Source organism: Aythya ferina (assembly GCF_964211825.1).
Source record: "Aythya ferina genome assembly, chromosome: 9".
Lineage (NCBI taxonomy): Eukaryota > Metazoa > Chordata > Aves > Anseriformes > Anatidae > Aythya > Aythya ferina.
In genome coordinates, this window is record NC_140305.1 from 17,299,692 (window position 1) to 17,313,313 (window position 13,622).

Consider the following 13,622-nt stretch of genomic DNA (forward strand, 5'->3'; position numbering starts at 1 on the left):
ATCTTGAATAAAACAACGAACTGAACTCACAAATCATACCTAAAAAATGATAGTGCAAGCTTGCCTGGAAACTAAGATTTCAAAAATAACAACAAATCCATTTGAGATCCTCCAGACTTGCCTCTGAGCCTTTCAGCCCCCTTCACAGGGATCTGTACCAACAGCACAACTGTACAAGCCCTCTTCTCTTGCAAAAACAAGTGGAAAACACAGGCTATCACAAGACAGGTAACAAAATGATGAGGTTGTCAGCTATACCCTTAACATTCCTACTTTTCCAAGTTTAAGAATTTTCTCAGCTTTATCACCTGGGACACTCTACCCTTTCCTTCTCGTGTGAGGTTGATGTGTGCTGAGGGCCTCCTACAGCTCACTGAAGTGCTCAGCACTTGCAGGATAAAGCTTTGGATCAATGTTCTCAGCCTTGCAGATAAAAATACAAATAAATCAAGCCACAACTAAAAAACTCCCTCTGGCAACCCAGAAGAAAGCTAACAGTCATTATATTCATCTGCAGGAAGTGAACTTTCCCTGTCCTTACTGATTTCTCTTATTAAGCACTCATCAAGCACTGATAGGAATTTTTTGCAGGAAATGGGAGTACAATGTGTTAGTAAGAAAAACACCAATAGAGCAGGCAGCCAATATGAGCCACTTGACATTTCAGGAAATTAAGTTATGCTGTGGTCCCAGCTTATAAGTTCAGCAAGACCCACAAGGGAACCCTTCGGAGACCTGCTGTGCTTTCATTTCAAATGCGCCTTCTACACGGGCTAATTGAGGGCAGTAGCTGTGTGTGCTCTGTCACAGCCTTCCTGCTGCCCTTCCCCTCTCGCGGCGGCTCCTGTGCTGCTTGGAGACTGCATCCCCACACAGCTTTGTCCTTTAGATGCTGAGCGAGCTCTTCTGGGGGTGAGGAAAAAGAGGATTTGGAAGGTAAAAAGACAAAACAAAACAAAAACAACAGTGAAAACAATGATAGTGTTTCAGAGAAAGACGCTGAGATCTCTGTCAAACATGAACATATATATGTATATGTATTTCAGGATGGAAAGTTCAAAGCCCAAAGGATCTGGCCCCCTGGACAACAGATCACTTGGGGGCTGCGGGTACTGCAAGTACAAGCTGGTGTGCCAGGGTCAAGGACTGAAGCTCAGAAGTTGAGTAGCTTTATAGGTTGCCCTTGTTACGATGTTATCATGGGCAGAAAGCAGAAGGTTTAGCAACAGCAGTATTCAGGCCAGTAATGTGGGAGAGAGAAAAGCATCCTGAAATGAAGGCAGCAGCCACCAGGGATGGGGTTTGTCCAGCCATATTCCCAGGGCATCTCCTGCTGTAGACATGGGCACAGGTGACAGCAAACCACCTCATACAGACATCCTCTTCTTCCCCTAAGTCAAGCTTGAAGCCAACTGGAGAAGCTGTGAGCTGCCACCCATGAGCCAATGTCCCAACAGGTTCTCAGCTGTGAAGATGGCAAGAGAAGGAGCTATAGCAAAGCCAAAGCACCCTTTGCAGGGAGGACAGAGAGAGGAAGGAACTTTGGAAGCTCCTAGGAAATGTGCCCAGGCACATTTGCTTTGGGAGACAAAGGACTGCACAGGTACAAACACAGCTTGGGTCCCCAGGGCTCTATATTTTCCAGAGCATGCTTGGAGCATTTTGGTAAGCCAGCAGGATTGCAGCCAATACTGCTGCTATTCCCAGTTAAAGGTACCTTCCTTTAAGGTACCACACAGGAAACTACTCCTTCCTCCTCCTGTTAATTTGGTGGGTGCTGACGCTCTCTCTTTCAGCCCCCTGAAGTGACCAGAGCTTGCAGCATAGAGCTTTGGACTAATCTGGGAGAGGCAGCTGGCTCACTGTTGGTCTGCGTGCATAACCTGGCTAAGAAGGGCTTCGATACCCAGCTTAGCCATCGATCTTTTCTGTGACACCAGGTAAGCAGACAAAAGGTAGGCCTGAGGAGCTGAAATGGCCTGCTTGAGGTCACCCAGCTGGTCAAGGGAGGGTAAGAAGCAGTCATAAGCTCCCCTTTTCTCCTCATCCTCATCCTCCCAGCAGAGCCCTGCTTCTGACAGAGAACCAGTCAGGGATGAAACAAACCCTGACAGCTCCACCCAATGAAGCATTATGAGACTGTAAAACAACCCAGCTACTGACCATCCCAACCAAGGAACAGCCAAAACCTTTTGGGGAAGGGGCATTGGGAGTCCCATCATCTTCCATCCCCTGTAACATCTGCTCCAGCATTTGCACTGTGTGCAATACAGGGAAGTCACGGGAAGGTAAAGCAATTAAAACAGTAATGCTGAAAACATTCACCTCCATGTAGGCGTGGAAACCTTCAAGTTTCCTTTTTATTATACGGATGGGATCCTGCTTTTCACTGGCACAATAGAAAATAGCCACAAAAATTCCACACACACAGCATCAGACCCTGCGACCAGCCTCGACACGCAGAGCGTCAGTAATAAAACACACCCCTACAGGGATATAGTGCTTTGGCTTGTGCTCAGCTGGGGGGGCTTGGGCAGGACTTTCACTCTTCAGACACAAAAAATATTAATTATAATCAGCTCTGTCATTATTTCAATCCCAACACTCCCCCTTCCCTGTCAGCAAAGGGGAAAGGAGCCATGCGCTGGCAGAACCGTGGGTTTTGCATGAATGAGGCCACGCGCACGCGTGCATCTGCCCTAGAAATCAAACAGAAGCTTTGGAAAGGGCATTCTGGGAAGGGTCCCCAGGTGCCAGAGGAGAAATTCGGGGAAATATTGTTTTATTAGAACAATTACAACAGCTGCTACATGCACTTCCTTATGTGCACAGGGGCACAGCCCTCTTCCTGTCTGTCCCACACAACCCCTCTACCACAGAGGCTCTTGCACAACCAGGTGCTAAAGTAGCTTCCAGCTGAAATCTGTGCAGAAGCCAGGGCCCTTCTCTTACCCAAGTTCCACACATCCCTGATATGTTTGTTCCCCTCGCACCTACCCCCAGTGAAGGTCCTGCCCTGTCCTGTCCCACCACAAGAAAGCGAGTGCCCACAGTGCACGCTTAGGAAAGGTTTTGTGCTGGCACCACAACAGGTCCTGCAGTCATTAGGGCAAGCTTGGAGTGCAGAGGGTCTGAAATGGCCAGCCAAGAAAAAGACAAACCAGGGACTCCTCAAATGCTCTCCCTTCCTATAGGCTCCCCTTTCCTCCCTTTCTAACTGTCTTTTGCCATGAGCTGAAGTAGTGGTGTCTTGCAACAGCATTTAATCAATGGTTAAGTTCAGGGTTAGCTGTTGTTTGTCAAACACCTCTATGCTTGTTCATTTGCATGGAAGAATAAGACAACAAAAAACATCCATCTCTCCATCAGAATTTGCAAGGCTGCTACCGCAATGCCTGGAAACCTTCTCCCCTTGGGTCCTGGTTAGACTAGTTGCAAGGCACAATTCCTGATTTTCCACTACACCCTTCCATTTCATTGTCACTTTCTCCTTCCAGCTCTACTCCACCCACCTGTCTGAGCGATTCCACTTCAGCCTTTTATCTGGTATCCAGTCTGAGAGCTTGAGTGGGATGGTCTCCTCAGTAGCTGTCTGTGTAGCGTCCACCAACGCAGCATCCCGATCCACATCTAAAGGCTCCAAGCGGTCATCCATGAACCTGTGGGGACACAACTGCGTTGGCTTTCATCAAAAAGCCTCCAAAGGCAGAAAATACATGCAGACCAGTGTCCCTCTTACAAACACTCCCTCCTTCCCAGTTAACCTGCAATGCAAATAGAGTTTGGGAAGAGCTCCAGGCAGGATCCCTGGACAGTCCAGACTACCCCTGGACGTACTACATGGTGGCACTCCTCTGTGCTCCCCCTGCATGTAGCTGCAGGGCTTAATCTGCAAATTAATCCAAATGGACAATTACTAGAAAGATGGGGCTGTGATACATGATGGAGTGAGACAAGGGGGACAACTACAGAGATGTGCTGCAGCCTATCAGAAAACCCATAGCTTGAGACCATCAGCTTAATTTTCACCTTCAGTGCTGCTGCTTACGCTTTCACCTGGCCGTGCACCCAGCCACAGCTGATGAGGTCCCAGATGCTGCTCTTCAGGTCTGTTAGCATGATGCCTTTGCTTTGTGCAGGTGTTGGCAACCACACTTGCATACAAATCAGGGCAAGATCAGCCTAGTCTGGGGAGTAGCACTCCAAGATCATCACTGGAGGCTACATTTCAGCTTGCAGGCCCCACCCCACAGGGGATAGGATGTCCTCTCCCTTCACACAGTTGCACTCCATCCGTTCCCAGCAGGCTCGTGCACCAGAAACAGGAGGATATTGTGACCAAGGCTCAGAGCAAGGCTCTATGAAACTTGAAGTTAAAGAACTTTTCTGGTTAGACTTGCTTGGGACAAACCACTTCATTGCAACTCACTATGCCTCAGCTTCTCCATACAGATGTTGGAGGGATCTCAGACTTCTGAAGCTCCAGAAAATCTAAAATGGACAAGGGTTAAAAAGCTAAGGGTTGCTGATGAAGCCCAATAACATCCCAGCTACCTCAGGAGCATCTGTCCATGTGCAATTGATATCGAACAAGCCTTTGTAAAAAGAGGTCTGTAAGGAGACAGGCAACCTTTTGACCTGTAAGAGAGCCATCATACTTCCAGCGGAGGCTCGCAAAGTGCTCAAGCACCTCTAATAACAGTGCTTCAGCTCTAAGAATCGAGGAAGAGTAAAAGCATTTGCAACGAGCTCATAGCAGGATGCATAAAGGTCTCCCAGAAACATGACACCTAGACAGGCAAAGCATGGATGTCTACAAAGTGTTTCTGCAGGGACAGAACATTGGCTGAAGCTGTGAAAGATGTAGCTCAGCAGCTCGCCCCATTGCCCTAAATAACAAGGTGGTGGCATCTGGGATCCTCCCCCACCAGGCCCGCCAGCAAATGCCCCAGCAATCCCTGCCTGTGTGCGCCCCTGTCATCACGCTCCGCCGGGCATTAGTAGAGGACAGCACCCCACCCCAAGAAGACATGGGGCATTCCTGGCACCTCGCCCCGAAGGCAAGGTCATCAGACTCTATGACAAATTCTTTGCCTGCCGCATCTCCGGTGGTATGCAGGGGAACACAATCCTGCCACGAGCAAGAGCCAAGTTTGATTAGGGCTGATCACTCTCAGATCCTTCCTGTGCAGATCTCTCAAACAGGGACTTACTGGCTGCCCTGAATAAGCCCAGAAGCAAGGGCATGAAGGCTTGGAAGGGAGTTTGGACAAGTCTCATTGGGACATAAAGCAGAGCTGTAGGGTCCATCAGAGCAGATGGTCTTCCTGGATGGAAGTACAATGGAAAGATGCACTTTTCCCAGTGCCCTACAACCCAGCACGCACAAGACACCACAAATGGACATGGCAGAGCCTTCCAGGCATCCGTTCCAACTTGGCACTGACGTGGACCTTGGAACAGAGCAACTCTGGCCTTTTCCAAAATGATTCGCTTGACACAAAGCTCAAATACTTGGCTGAGCCGAGCAGAGATCCACCCTCATTCTCCCTCGGGCACTCTCTGTGGGACCTTGAGAAGGTCCATGTTCTCTACTCCGTGCTTCAGCTCCGTGTTGAGGACAGCAGCCCTTTCTCACCTCGAATGAGAGCTGTGACTGAAATCATTAACACAGAGGACATTTGGGCCATGGTGATGGCCTTGTTCCCCCCAGCCAGCTCTGGGGCACGTATCTAGTGAAGATTTCCCTCCTTGTGCTCTGCAGCAGCAGCATACAAATGCCATCACAGACACTTCACAGATCTGCTGAGCCCCCTGGGCCCACAAGGCCAATGTGCGAGGCCTCCACAGTGCCTCTAACTCTGGGAAGGGGGTGTCCCAGCTCAGCAAAGAAGCCCATGAAATGATAGCAGAAGTCTAGATTATTTTTCGCCTGTATCCAAAATGCATCTCTGTCTTATGTGCTGTCTGTCTTCTCTCCGTGATGGAGACCCACCCTGCTTCAGCCAGCAAACAACAAAGGCAGCTACAGAGGCAGCAAATATTAAGAAAACCCTGTCCTGAAGTCCTCCTGGTCACATTTTCCTTGCCACCATCTGCTTTGCAAATGCAACAAGCTAAACTAAACAACCCCCCCGGTAGCTGAATTCCTTGCATCTCAGAAAACTACATGCATCCCGGTGCCAAAGTAAACAATCTCACAGATAGTTTACATCAAAAAGAGCACTAATTTCATTGTAAGCAAATGAACAACAAATTGGTTCAAAGCCTGCCACGGTGCGCTGCGTGGAAACTTCTCCCACCTAAGAAAACCATAGTTCAAGGCACACTTGTGCTTTCTTCACGTGGATCTGCCTTTTTTCCTGTGTTCACGTGCAAGGTGACAATTATGGGATAAAAGCAAATATCCAACAACTCAATCCCAAACTGATCCTCAGACAATGGATACCACCAGGCTGAGAGGAAAAAGGTTAGGGGAGGGGAAAGGTGAGCCTCCTGTTTCCATATGAGGCTGGGAGCTGGTCTAGCTTTGTCTCTGACAATTCCAGAGCTGGGGGGGATCATCTCCTTTGGGAAGAGTCTTGCAGCCCTGGCTCCAGCTAGGATCCCAGGTTTGGCTGGATGCAGGCTGAGGACAACCCTGCTCAGACTGCACTGCTCAAGAAAGCTGGGGGATTTATGTTGGTCATTCATTAACTGGCTCTAGTACCAGCTTCTTTCAAGTCCTCCATGCTCATGGCATGTTTCAACCAGTGGGACCCATAAAAAGAGGCTTTTTAATCTGGACTATAAAGAGTTGCAACCTAAAAGCATGTCCCAGAGGGCTGAGCTCACCCATGCCACTGCTAGGAGGAGAACAAAAGGTGCCTACCACGGAGGAGAAGCGGGCTGCTTGGTGGCACTCCCCCCCCCCAGATCAGTATGGCGCTTTTCAGAAGCTGTTATGGAGAAAAAGAAAATGAAAGAAAAAAAAAAGCCACCCTATAATCACTTCAAAGTGCATTGATTTGGAATCAAAATGCAGAGAACAGATTATTTTCACATGCTCCAGCTCCTGCAGAGACCCATGTAAACCCGCGCGACACCCCAAGGCGAGTGCAGAGACTTGGGAAACAGGCTGAATCCCAGGGGCTTTGCTAAATATCACAGACAATTCTCTCTGGTACCAGTTACAGCAAAAGAACCAGAGGAGATGAGACACTAAAGAAGGGCAATAAAAAAATGTTTTTCTTTTTCCTCTCATTACGTACTCCTGGAGGTGGCATACTGCAGAGAGCAACTAAATTAAGCAAACTCATTCCAGTGCTTTATACGTATTGATTATTTGACAGTCTCCCGTTAAATCAGTAGCTTTAAAAGCTCTTATGTAAAGGACGTAGCAGAAATGCATAAAGCTTGAGTTTGATATCGTCTATGGTAGTGTAAATCAAAAACAAGTCCACAGATAAGAACAGAATTAGAGTGGATACAATAAGTACACAAAAAAAGGACTCAAAGCAGCTTACAGATTTAATGCATTCTGCTGATGGGGTTGCAATGGGGGGAGGAAGGTTGTTTGTTTTTTTAATCCAGAGAGTTTTCATGCATACAGAAAAACAGAAGTAGATAAGGGATCTAAACCTAGATCCCATTGCAATCTGAGGAGGTTTGCCTATCAATTTCTGCGGCTTGAAGCACTTGGTTCTGAAGGCAAAGTTCAAATGAATATTGCCCAGGTGGCACTGCACAGCCCTCACTTTGCTAATCATCATGCTGGAGCAGCTGATAAATTGGCAAAACTAGTTCGGAGGGCAGTCAGGGGAGGGATGGAAGCAGCACACGGTTGCCTTGGAGTTATCCAGGGTTATCTACACATCACGCTGTACGCTCCCTGCTTCTCATAATTAGAGTGTCTAGACAGGAGATGATGCTGGTGAAGCAGCAAGTAAAAAGGTTTTGCAGAATTTTTCAGAGGAGCCCAGCTAAAGCAGTGATTACAACAGAATGACAGACACAAGACTTGCAGAACCCAGCTGAGATTAGAGCCAATTTTGACCTGAGTAAAGGTCCTTTCATAACCCTTCACATCCCAAAAAAGCTGCTGAATCAGAGCCCTGACAGCTCAAGCACTCAGGAGGGCTCAATTTTTGAACCAGCCTCAGACTGGAGGTTTCTGCAAAAGTAATTGCAGCTGTGTCTCAGCTTCATCCAGATGCTGGCATTTAGCAGCCTCAACTTGTGTAAACCAGCTTCACTCCACTGAAGTCAACAACAATTGACACCAGCTGAGAATCTGGCTCTCAGTGCGGTTTAAATATAGTCTAAAGAAAGAGAACTTACAGAAGGATTGCCCAATTCCTCATGTCCATTTCTCCCTTGGGGTAGGGCTGAATAAGATGATTTTCTTCTTTTTAATTTAGCCCCAGTTATTTTTAACAACAGCATTATGAGCTCACATTTATTACAGCACCTTCCATCCTGCAGGAGCCAGGCTGCGTTTCAGGCTTCACCAGGAATCACCAAGAGAGACAGACTTGATGCTCTGCACATCACGGGGAAGGAGCCACCTCTGAATGCAACGTAGTGGATGCTCAGCATGCACAGAAGCCTGGCCACAAACAAAACAAATCGTTGAGGGTACTGAAACAATTCAGCTTCAGCATTGCAAGAGCAAGCCCCAGCCATGTGCACCAGGAAGCAATCCAAGGAGCAGTTTCAAATCTTGCTTGAGCTGGCCAGGAGATGGACACGATGTTTTCACAGCCATGCAGAGTGCCACAATCACACACTGTGGCCCTATAAGCACAAGGAAAGACTACCACATGTACTGCTGGGGAAAGGCAAACATCAGTGACTTTTGGGAAAGGAAGAGTAGCTTGATTGCTCCCTGCTGTGACAAACCAGCACTCCATTGGCATTCCCTCTTTGCTCTACCTCAAACATCTCTGAGAAAGTTAATGGATCTGCCTCATTCATACACAATCTTCACATAGACGTTACCAGGTTCGAAAACTTCAACACATATTGCCTAACTAAGGTGGGGGAGCATCAGTGCCAGTGGCAGGCAGATTGAGGGCATAAGATAGGATTTGATTCAGAGGACCTTTCAGAAACCTGAAAAGTCTGACAGCCCTGTTTGGGAGCAGGTGGGAGAGTTGCCAACTCTTTTTCAATACAGAGGAGAAACTGGGAAATTGGAAGAAGAAAAATAAATCGTCTCATGGTCTTAAATCTGTGTGGTTATGCTAGTGATAGAGTGACGCCGACTTTTGTCAACAGCAGTACGGTTCATTTTTTCTGGGCTCAGACTAGGAAACTAGGGCCCAGTTAGATGCTACCATATGGAAACTGCTGGGAAACAGCATCTTCCAGAGAGTTCCCCTCAAGCCACCACAGAGCAATGGAAACGCAGCAAATAAAAGCTGCAGCCACCACCCAAATGCTCCATCAAAGACATGAACTCTGGCCTTATTTTTTTTTTTTTCTTCTTCTTCTTTTTTTAAATAAATAAATAAAAAAACAACACCACCACAAACAAAAAAACAGATCCATTAATGAAAAATAAAGCACAAGGCAAGGGGTGATGAAAACAAATAAAACTAAGGCTGTGAAATGCCTGGTATGTAAGATGTGTTGAAACTTGCTGCTGACAGCAGCTTGAGCAGACATTCACATGCAGCCATTCATAAGATGCACAGTAATTACCTTCTCCGGGAGACTGTATTATGATGATTTCTTTAAGCAGAGCACAATATCTCTAGCAACAGGATATAATTACAGCAAAGGATATGCCTCTTAACCTCCCTCCACCCCCCACAGCTGGCTCAGGGAGAGAGCTGGGAGCCAGGGGCTCCGTGGGGAGGGCAAAAGAAGTTTACCCTGCGCTACCACACTCGTTACCTGGAGTCGAGCACATGTTTGATGGGAGATTGCGGTGGCATTGCTCTCACAGGAGCCCAACCTCTCTCCCCCTTGGCTCAGGGTGGGAACACTCCCACCGCAGCAGGACTTGGATAGAGCTGGCAGCAGCCACGATACCACCAGAGGAGTTCGGCACAGCCAGCCTGCTCTGGGCTGACACCTCGGTGGTAAATAAATAAACACCAAAAATAAACAAGCAAGGGAATGACTCAGAACTGGAACGTGGTGGCAGCACGGCGAGGTGGCAGCACTTCCCACCTCCAGCCTGCAGACCAGGACCTGGCTGGCCCCAAATACCCCAACTGCAGAGCCTCTTCAGAGACCTAGCATGTAATAAATAAAAAAATAAAAAATAAATAAAAAATAAATAAATAAAAAAAACACCATGAGAAGAAACAAGGCTCCTAGATAAGAACTGGCACCGTGCCCAGCATGGGCTGGGGCATCTCTGGGGGATGGATGCCACCTCCTGGTGATTACCTGGCCCACCTGCAGCAGCTGAAATGCCAGAGTTGATGCTCCCAGCCCGGTTTCCTAGGACTGGCCATTCTGTTTTAGGCTGTGCAGTTTCACTCACTGTAGCAGTTCACAATTGTCCAGACATTGCTGCCATACATAAGAGCCCTCCTAAATGTTTGAATTGAGGAGATATACAATGGAAGCAAGTAACACCAAACCCACTTACCTCAACTCCTGCAGCTCTGGTCCTTGAGAGAGGACAGGAAATTCTATTGCTGTAATGTGTTAGATTAATGCATGGAGTGTCCAAACGCCCACGGCAGGGATTTCCATAGTGCTTTGTACTAGATGGATCCCAGAATTGGAAAAAGTTGAAAGCAATGGCAGAGCCCAGGCAGCTGCACACTCAGCCAAGGCACTCAGCCTCTCGCTGCTGCCATCCCCTCCCTGGTACTCACTTCTCCAGATGCATCTCTGGGATGAAGAAGCAGCTAACACAGTTGAAGGGGGTGAGAAAGATTTGCTGTGCTCAGGAGCTGCTCAGCATGGTGAAGTCCATCTGCAGAGTAGCAGGTAGGAGGACATGAGCAGTGCACTTGCTCCTTCTTGTTATTTCTGTCAGTCCTAGGAAGACAATCAGAGAGTTAACTCCCAGCCCCATGTCTTCCCACCCCACACCAAAAATGCAGTGCTGCATCCAACCCAGGGCTCTGCTGTTTCTATTCCATACACTGATTCTCCGAAAATCAAAACAGAAGCTCAACCTTCGTTTTCCAAAAGCATCCAGAGCAGGAGCTCTCAGTGGGTTGGACTGTCCATACCAGATATTGAGAGCAGAGGGTCAGGGACGTTTTCAGATCCCCTTTTCAAGATCTAGATGAGTCTACTTCCCATTCCAGGGTAGAGAAAGTTTTATTTTAGATGGGAGATTGAAAAGCTCCTCTCACATAAAATAACTAAACAGACAGAAACCAACATTTTCCTCACTGGCCTGGAAATCATCTTACAAGTGAGAGTCAGCTTGGTGCAAGTCTGGAGGCTGTGGTATCAGTAGGAGAATTTCCCTTCCATTTACAAAAGGAAATGATTTCTGCATCCACCGGATGGCAGTGTAGGGAGAGCAATCATATTAGTCGTAGTATTATTTTCCTTTTAAACCTCTCAGAAGTGATTGCAGACACAGCATTTCATTGCTTATTAAGATCTCCCTGCACTACAACCAGGGAAGGAAATCTAGGTCTCATTAATAAACTATCTTGTAGGATCTCTATTAGAAGACAAACCTGATTAGCCAACATCATTCAATACATGATTTGGCTTGTCTGACAAAAGAAAAAAAAAGAAATTCATTGGAAGGGAGTGTGTTTTACATAGTCCACTCTTTACAATAAAAACAAAGCTTTTCTTTAGAAATATAAACAGTAAAAAGGCGATATCTCTAATACAGCAGAAGATAACCTCATGCATCAGGCTGGTCCATGCTGACTGCACACACAAAGTTCAGTTCAGAGTTCAGATTCTGCAGGACTCTGGATTATTCTAAGCCCAAAAAGGCAACGTTTTCTTCAGCTTCTTTTGTCAAAACATTTGGATGAGCAAGAAAGGAAAGTCTGTAATGCCCTGCCCTACCTAAACTAGAATTTATCTACCGTAGAGAGCAAGTTTTCTTTCCTGCGCAGCATCAAACTCCAAATAATGAAGCTGAATGCTAAGATCGAGGTAAGTAATATTCCTGAAATCCATCGCATCAACAAGACGACTGCCCCAAGGTACCAAGTGGTGGAATTCTAGCAGAAAAACAAAACATTTTAGAAAGCCAACCCAGCGGCTGTCTTATTGCCGCTAGAGGGCAATAGCAAACAAGCGACCAAAAATCTTGGGGTGAGAAGTTGTTTGCAGAAAACTGGTGAAACTGTCAAGCTGCCTTCAGTGGGGCAGTGACCCTGGGAGCAGCCTGTGATGATGATGATGAGCATCTTGTGCCCACCAGCACAGCCCTGCTGCAGTGGGCAGGTAGCTCCTGTGGTCGGCTTCGGGTTTTGGTTCATCTGGGTCAGTCAGCGGAAAATACTCACTGATGGTTTGGGGCTAGAGAACAGCCACAAGCAAAAGAAGCACTTTTAACGGCATGTATTTAAGCATCATCAAATGGAAGGTGGTCAGATGCCGTTCTGAACAGATGACTGATCCAACATAGCACATCGTTTGATTCCAGATGTGGCAGGGAGCAAGAAAGGAGAGGCTTTGGCAGCCAGATCTATTTGGCTTACCGAAGGGAAGGCTTGGAGGTGATTTGATCTAAATCTATCAACGTGTCTCAGCTGGGGTGGTGGTGGTGGGGAACACAACTGTGAGAGATGCTAAAAGGCTCCAAGAACCCAGCAAACAAAAATGTAACTAGATCCAGAAGCTGAAATTAAAAGCCGGATAAAATCAAACTGGAAATAATACGAGCATTTAAAAATTAAAACTTGCAATAATGCCAGTAGTTAATCACTTGAACAAATCATGTAGAGGAGAGTTTTATTCTCCACCCCTGGAGCACTTAAAACAAGATTTGCTGTCTCTCTAAAATATGTGCTATAGCTTAACAGTGAATTATTAGCCTTGATGCAGACATTATGGGTCCAGGTCTCATCTGAATGAAGCAGAAGGTGAGGCTAGATTAGCAAAATGGTCTTTTCTTATAATTACAGTCTACAAAGACCAAGGTTCTTCTTGCAGAGAATTGTCTCAGTTGTCGAGGCTGACTCCCACTTTTGCAAACTCCCTTCACAGGCTGTGTCAATGCAGAAGTGGCAGCAGCTCCAAGGACTCCACCACACAAGGAACAGAGGCGGCCTCTGGTTGTTGGGACAGCTTCTGTTGCCCAGTCATTACCCATCTCTTCAAAAAAATAAAAAAAATCACAGGCCTAAACAAACCTTTCTCCTGGCCAAATTGTCCAGGGCCAACCACTGCTGGGTCATGCTGTGCCCCCGGTTGGCGCACCAGTTCCTGGGCTGTGGTGCAAGCTGGGAAGAGACTGGGGCAGGAACTGACATATGACAGTGATGGAGAAGAGGTCTGGCCCAGTTTCCAAGGTTTGAGCCTCCAAAGACATTAGTCACATCGAAGTCATGTAGCAAAGAAAGTAATGTCTGTTGTGTTTACCCTCTTTGCCCCCAGACCTGGGCCACAGGGAGATCTTTATTGAAGGAAAAAAAGGAATTTATAGTGGATACAGCTCCAGGGGAGCTGCACAGACGAAGACAGACCTGTGA

At 47.1% G+C, this 13,622-nt stretch overlaps 1 protein-coding gene across 1 annotated transcript in view; it reads right to left on the minus strand.

The window, feature by feature from the left end:
• LOC311441208 (uncharacterized protein) overlaps positions 1-13,622 on the minus strand; it is a 156,097-nt gene that overhangs the window by 44,622 nt on the left and 97,853 nt on the right. The window contains exons 5-7 of the mRNA XM_084529028.1: positions 10,818-10,983; positions 8,450-8,587; positions 3,513-3,659 (exon numbers count right to left, since the gene is read on the minus strand). Coding sequence (XP_084385154.1) covers positions 10,889-10,983 — 95 coding nt within the window. The 3' untranslated portion in view covers positions 3,513-3,659; positions 8,450-8,587; positions 10,818-10,888. The remainder of the gene's footprint in view (positions 1-3,512; positions 3,660-8,449; positions 8,588-10,817; positions 10,984-13,622) is intronic.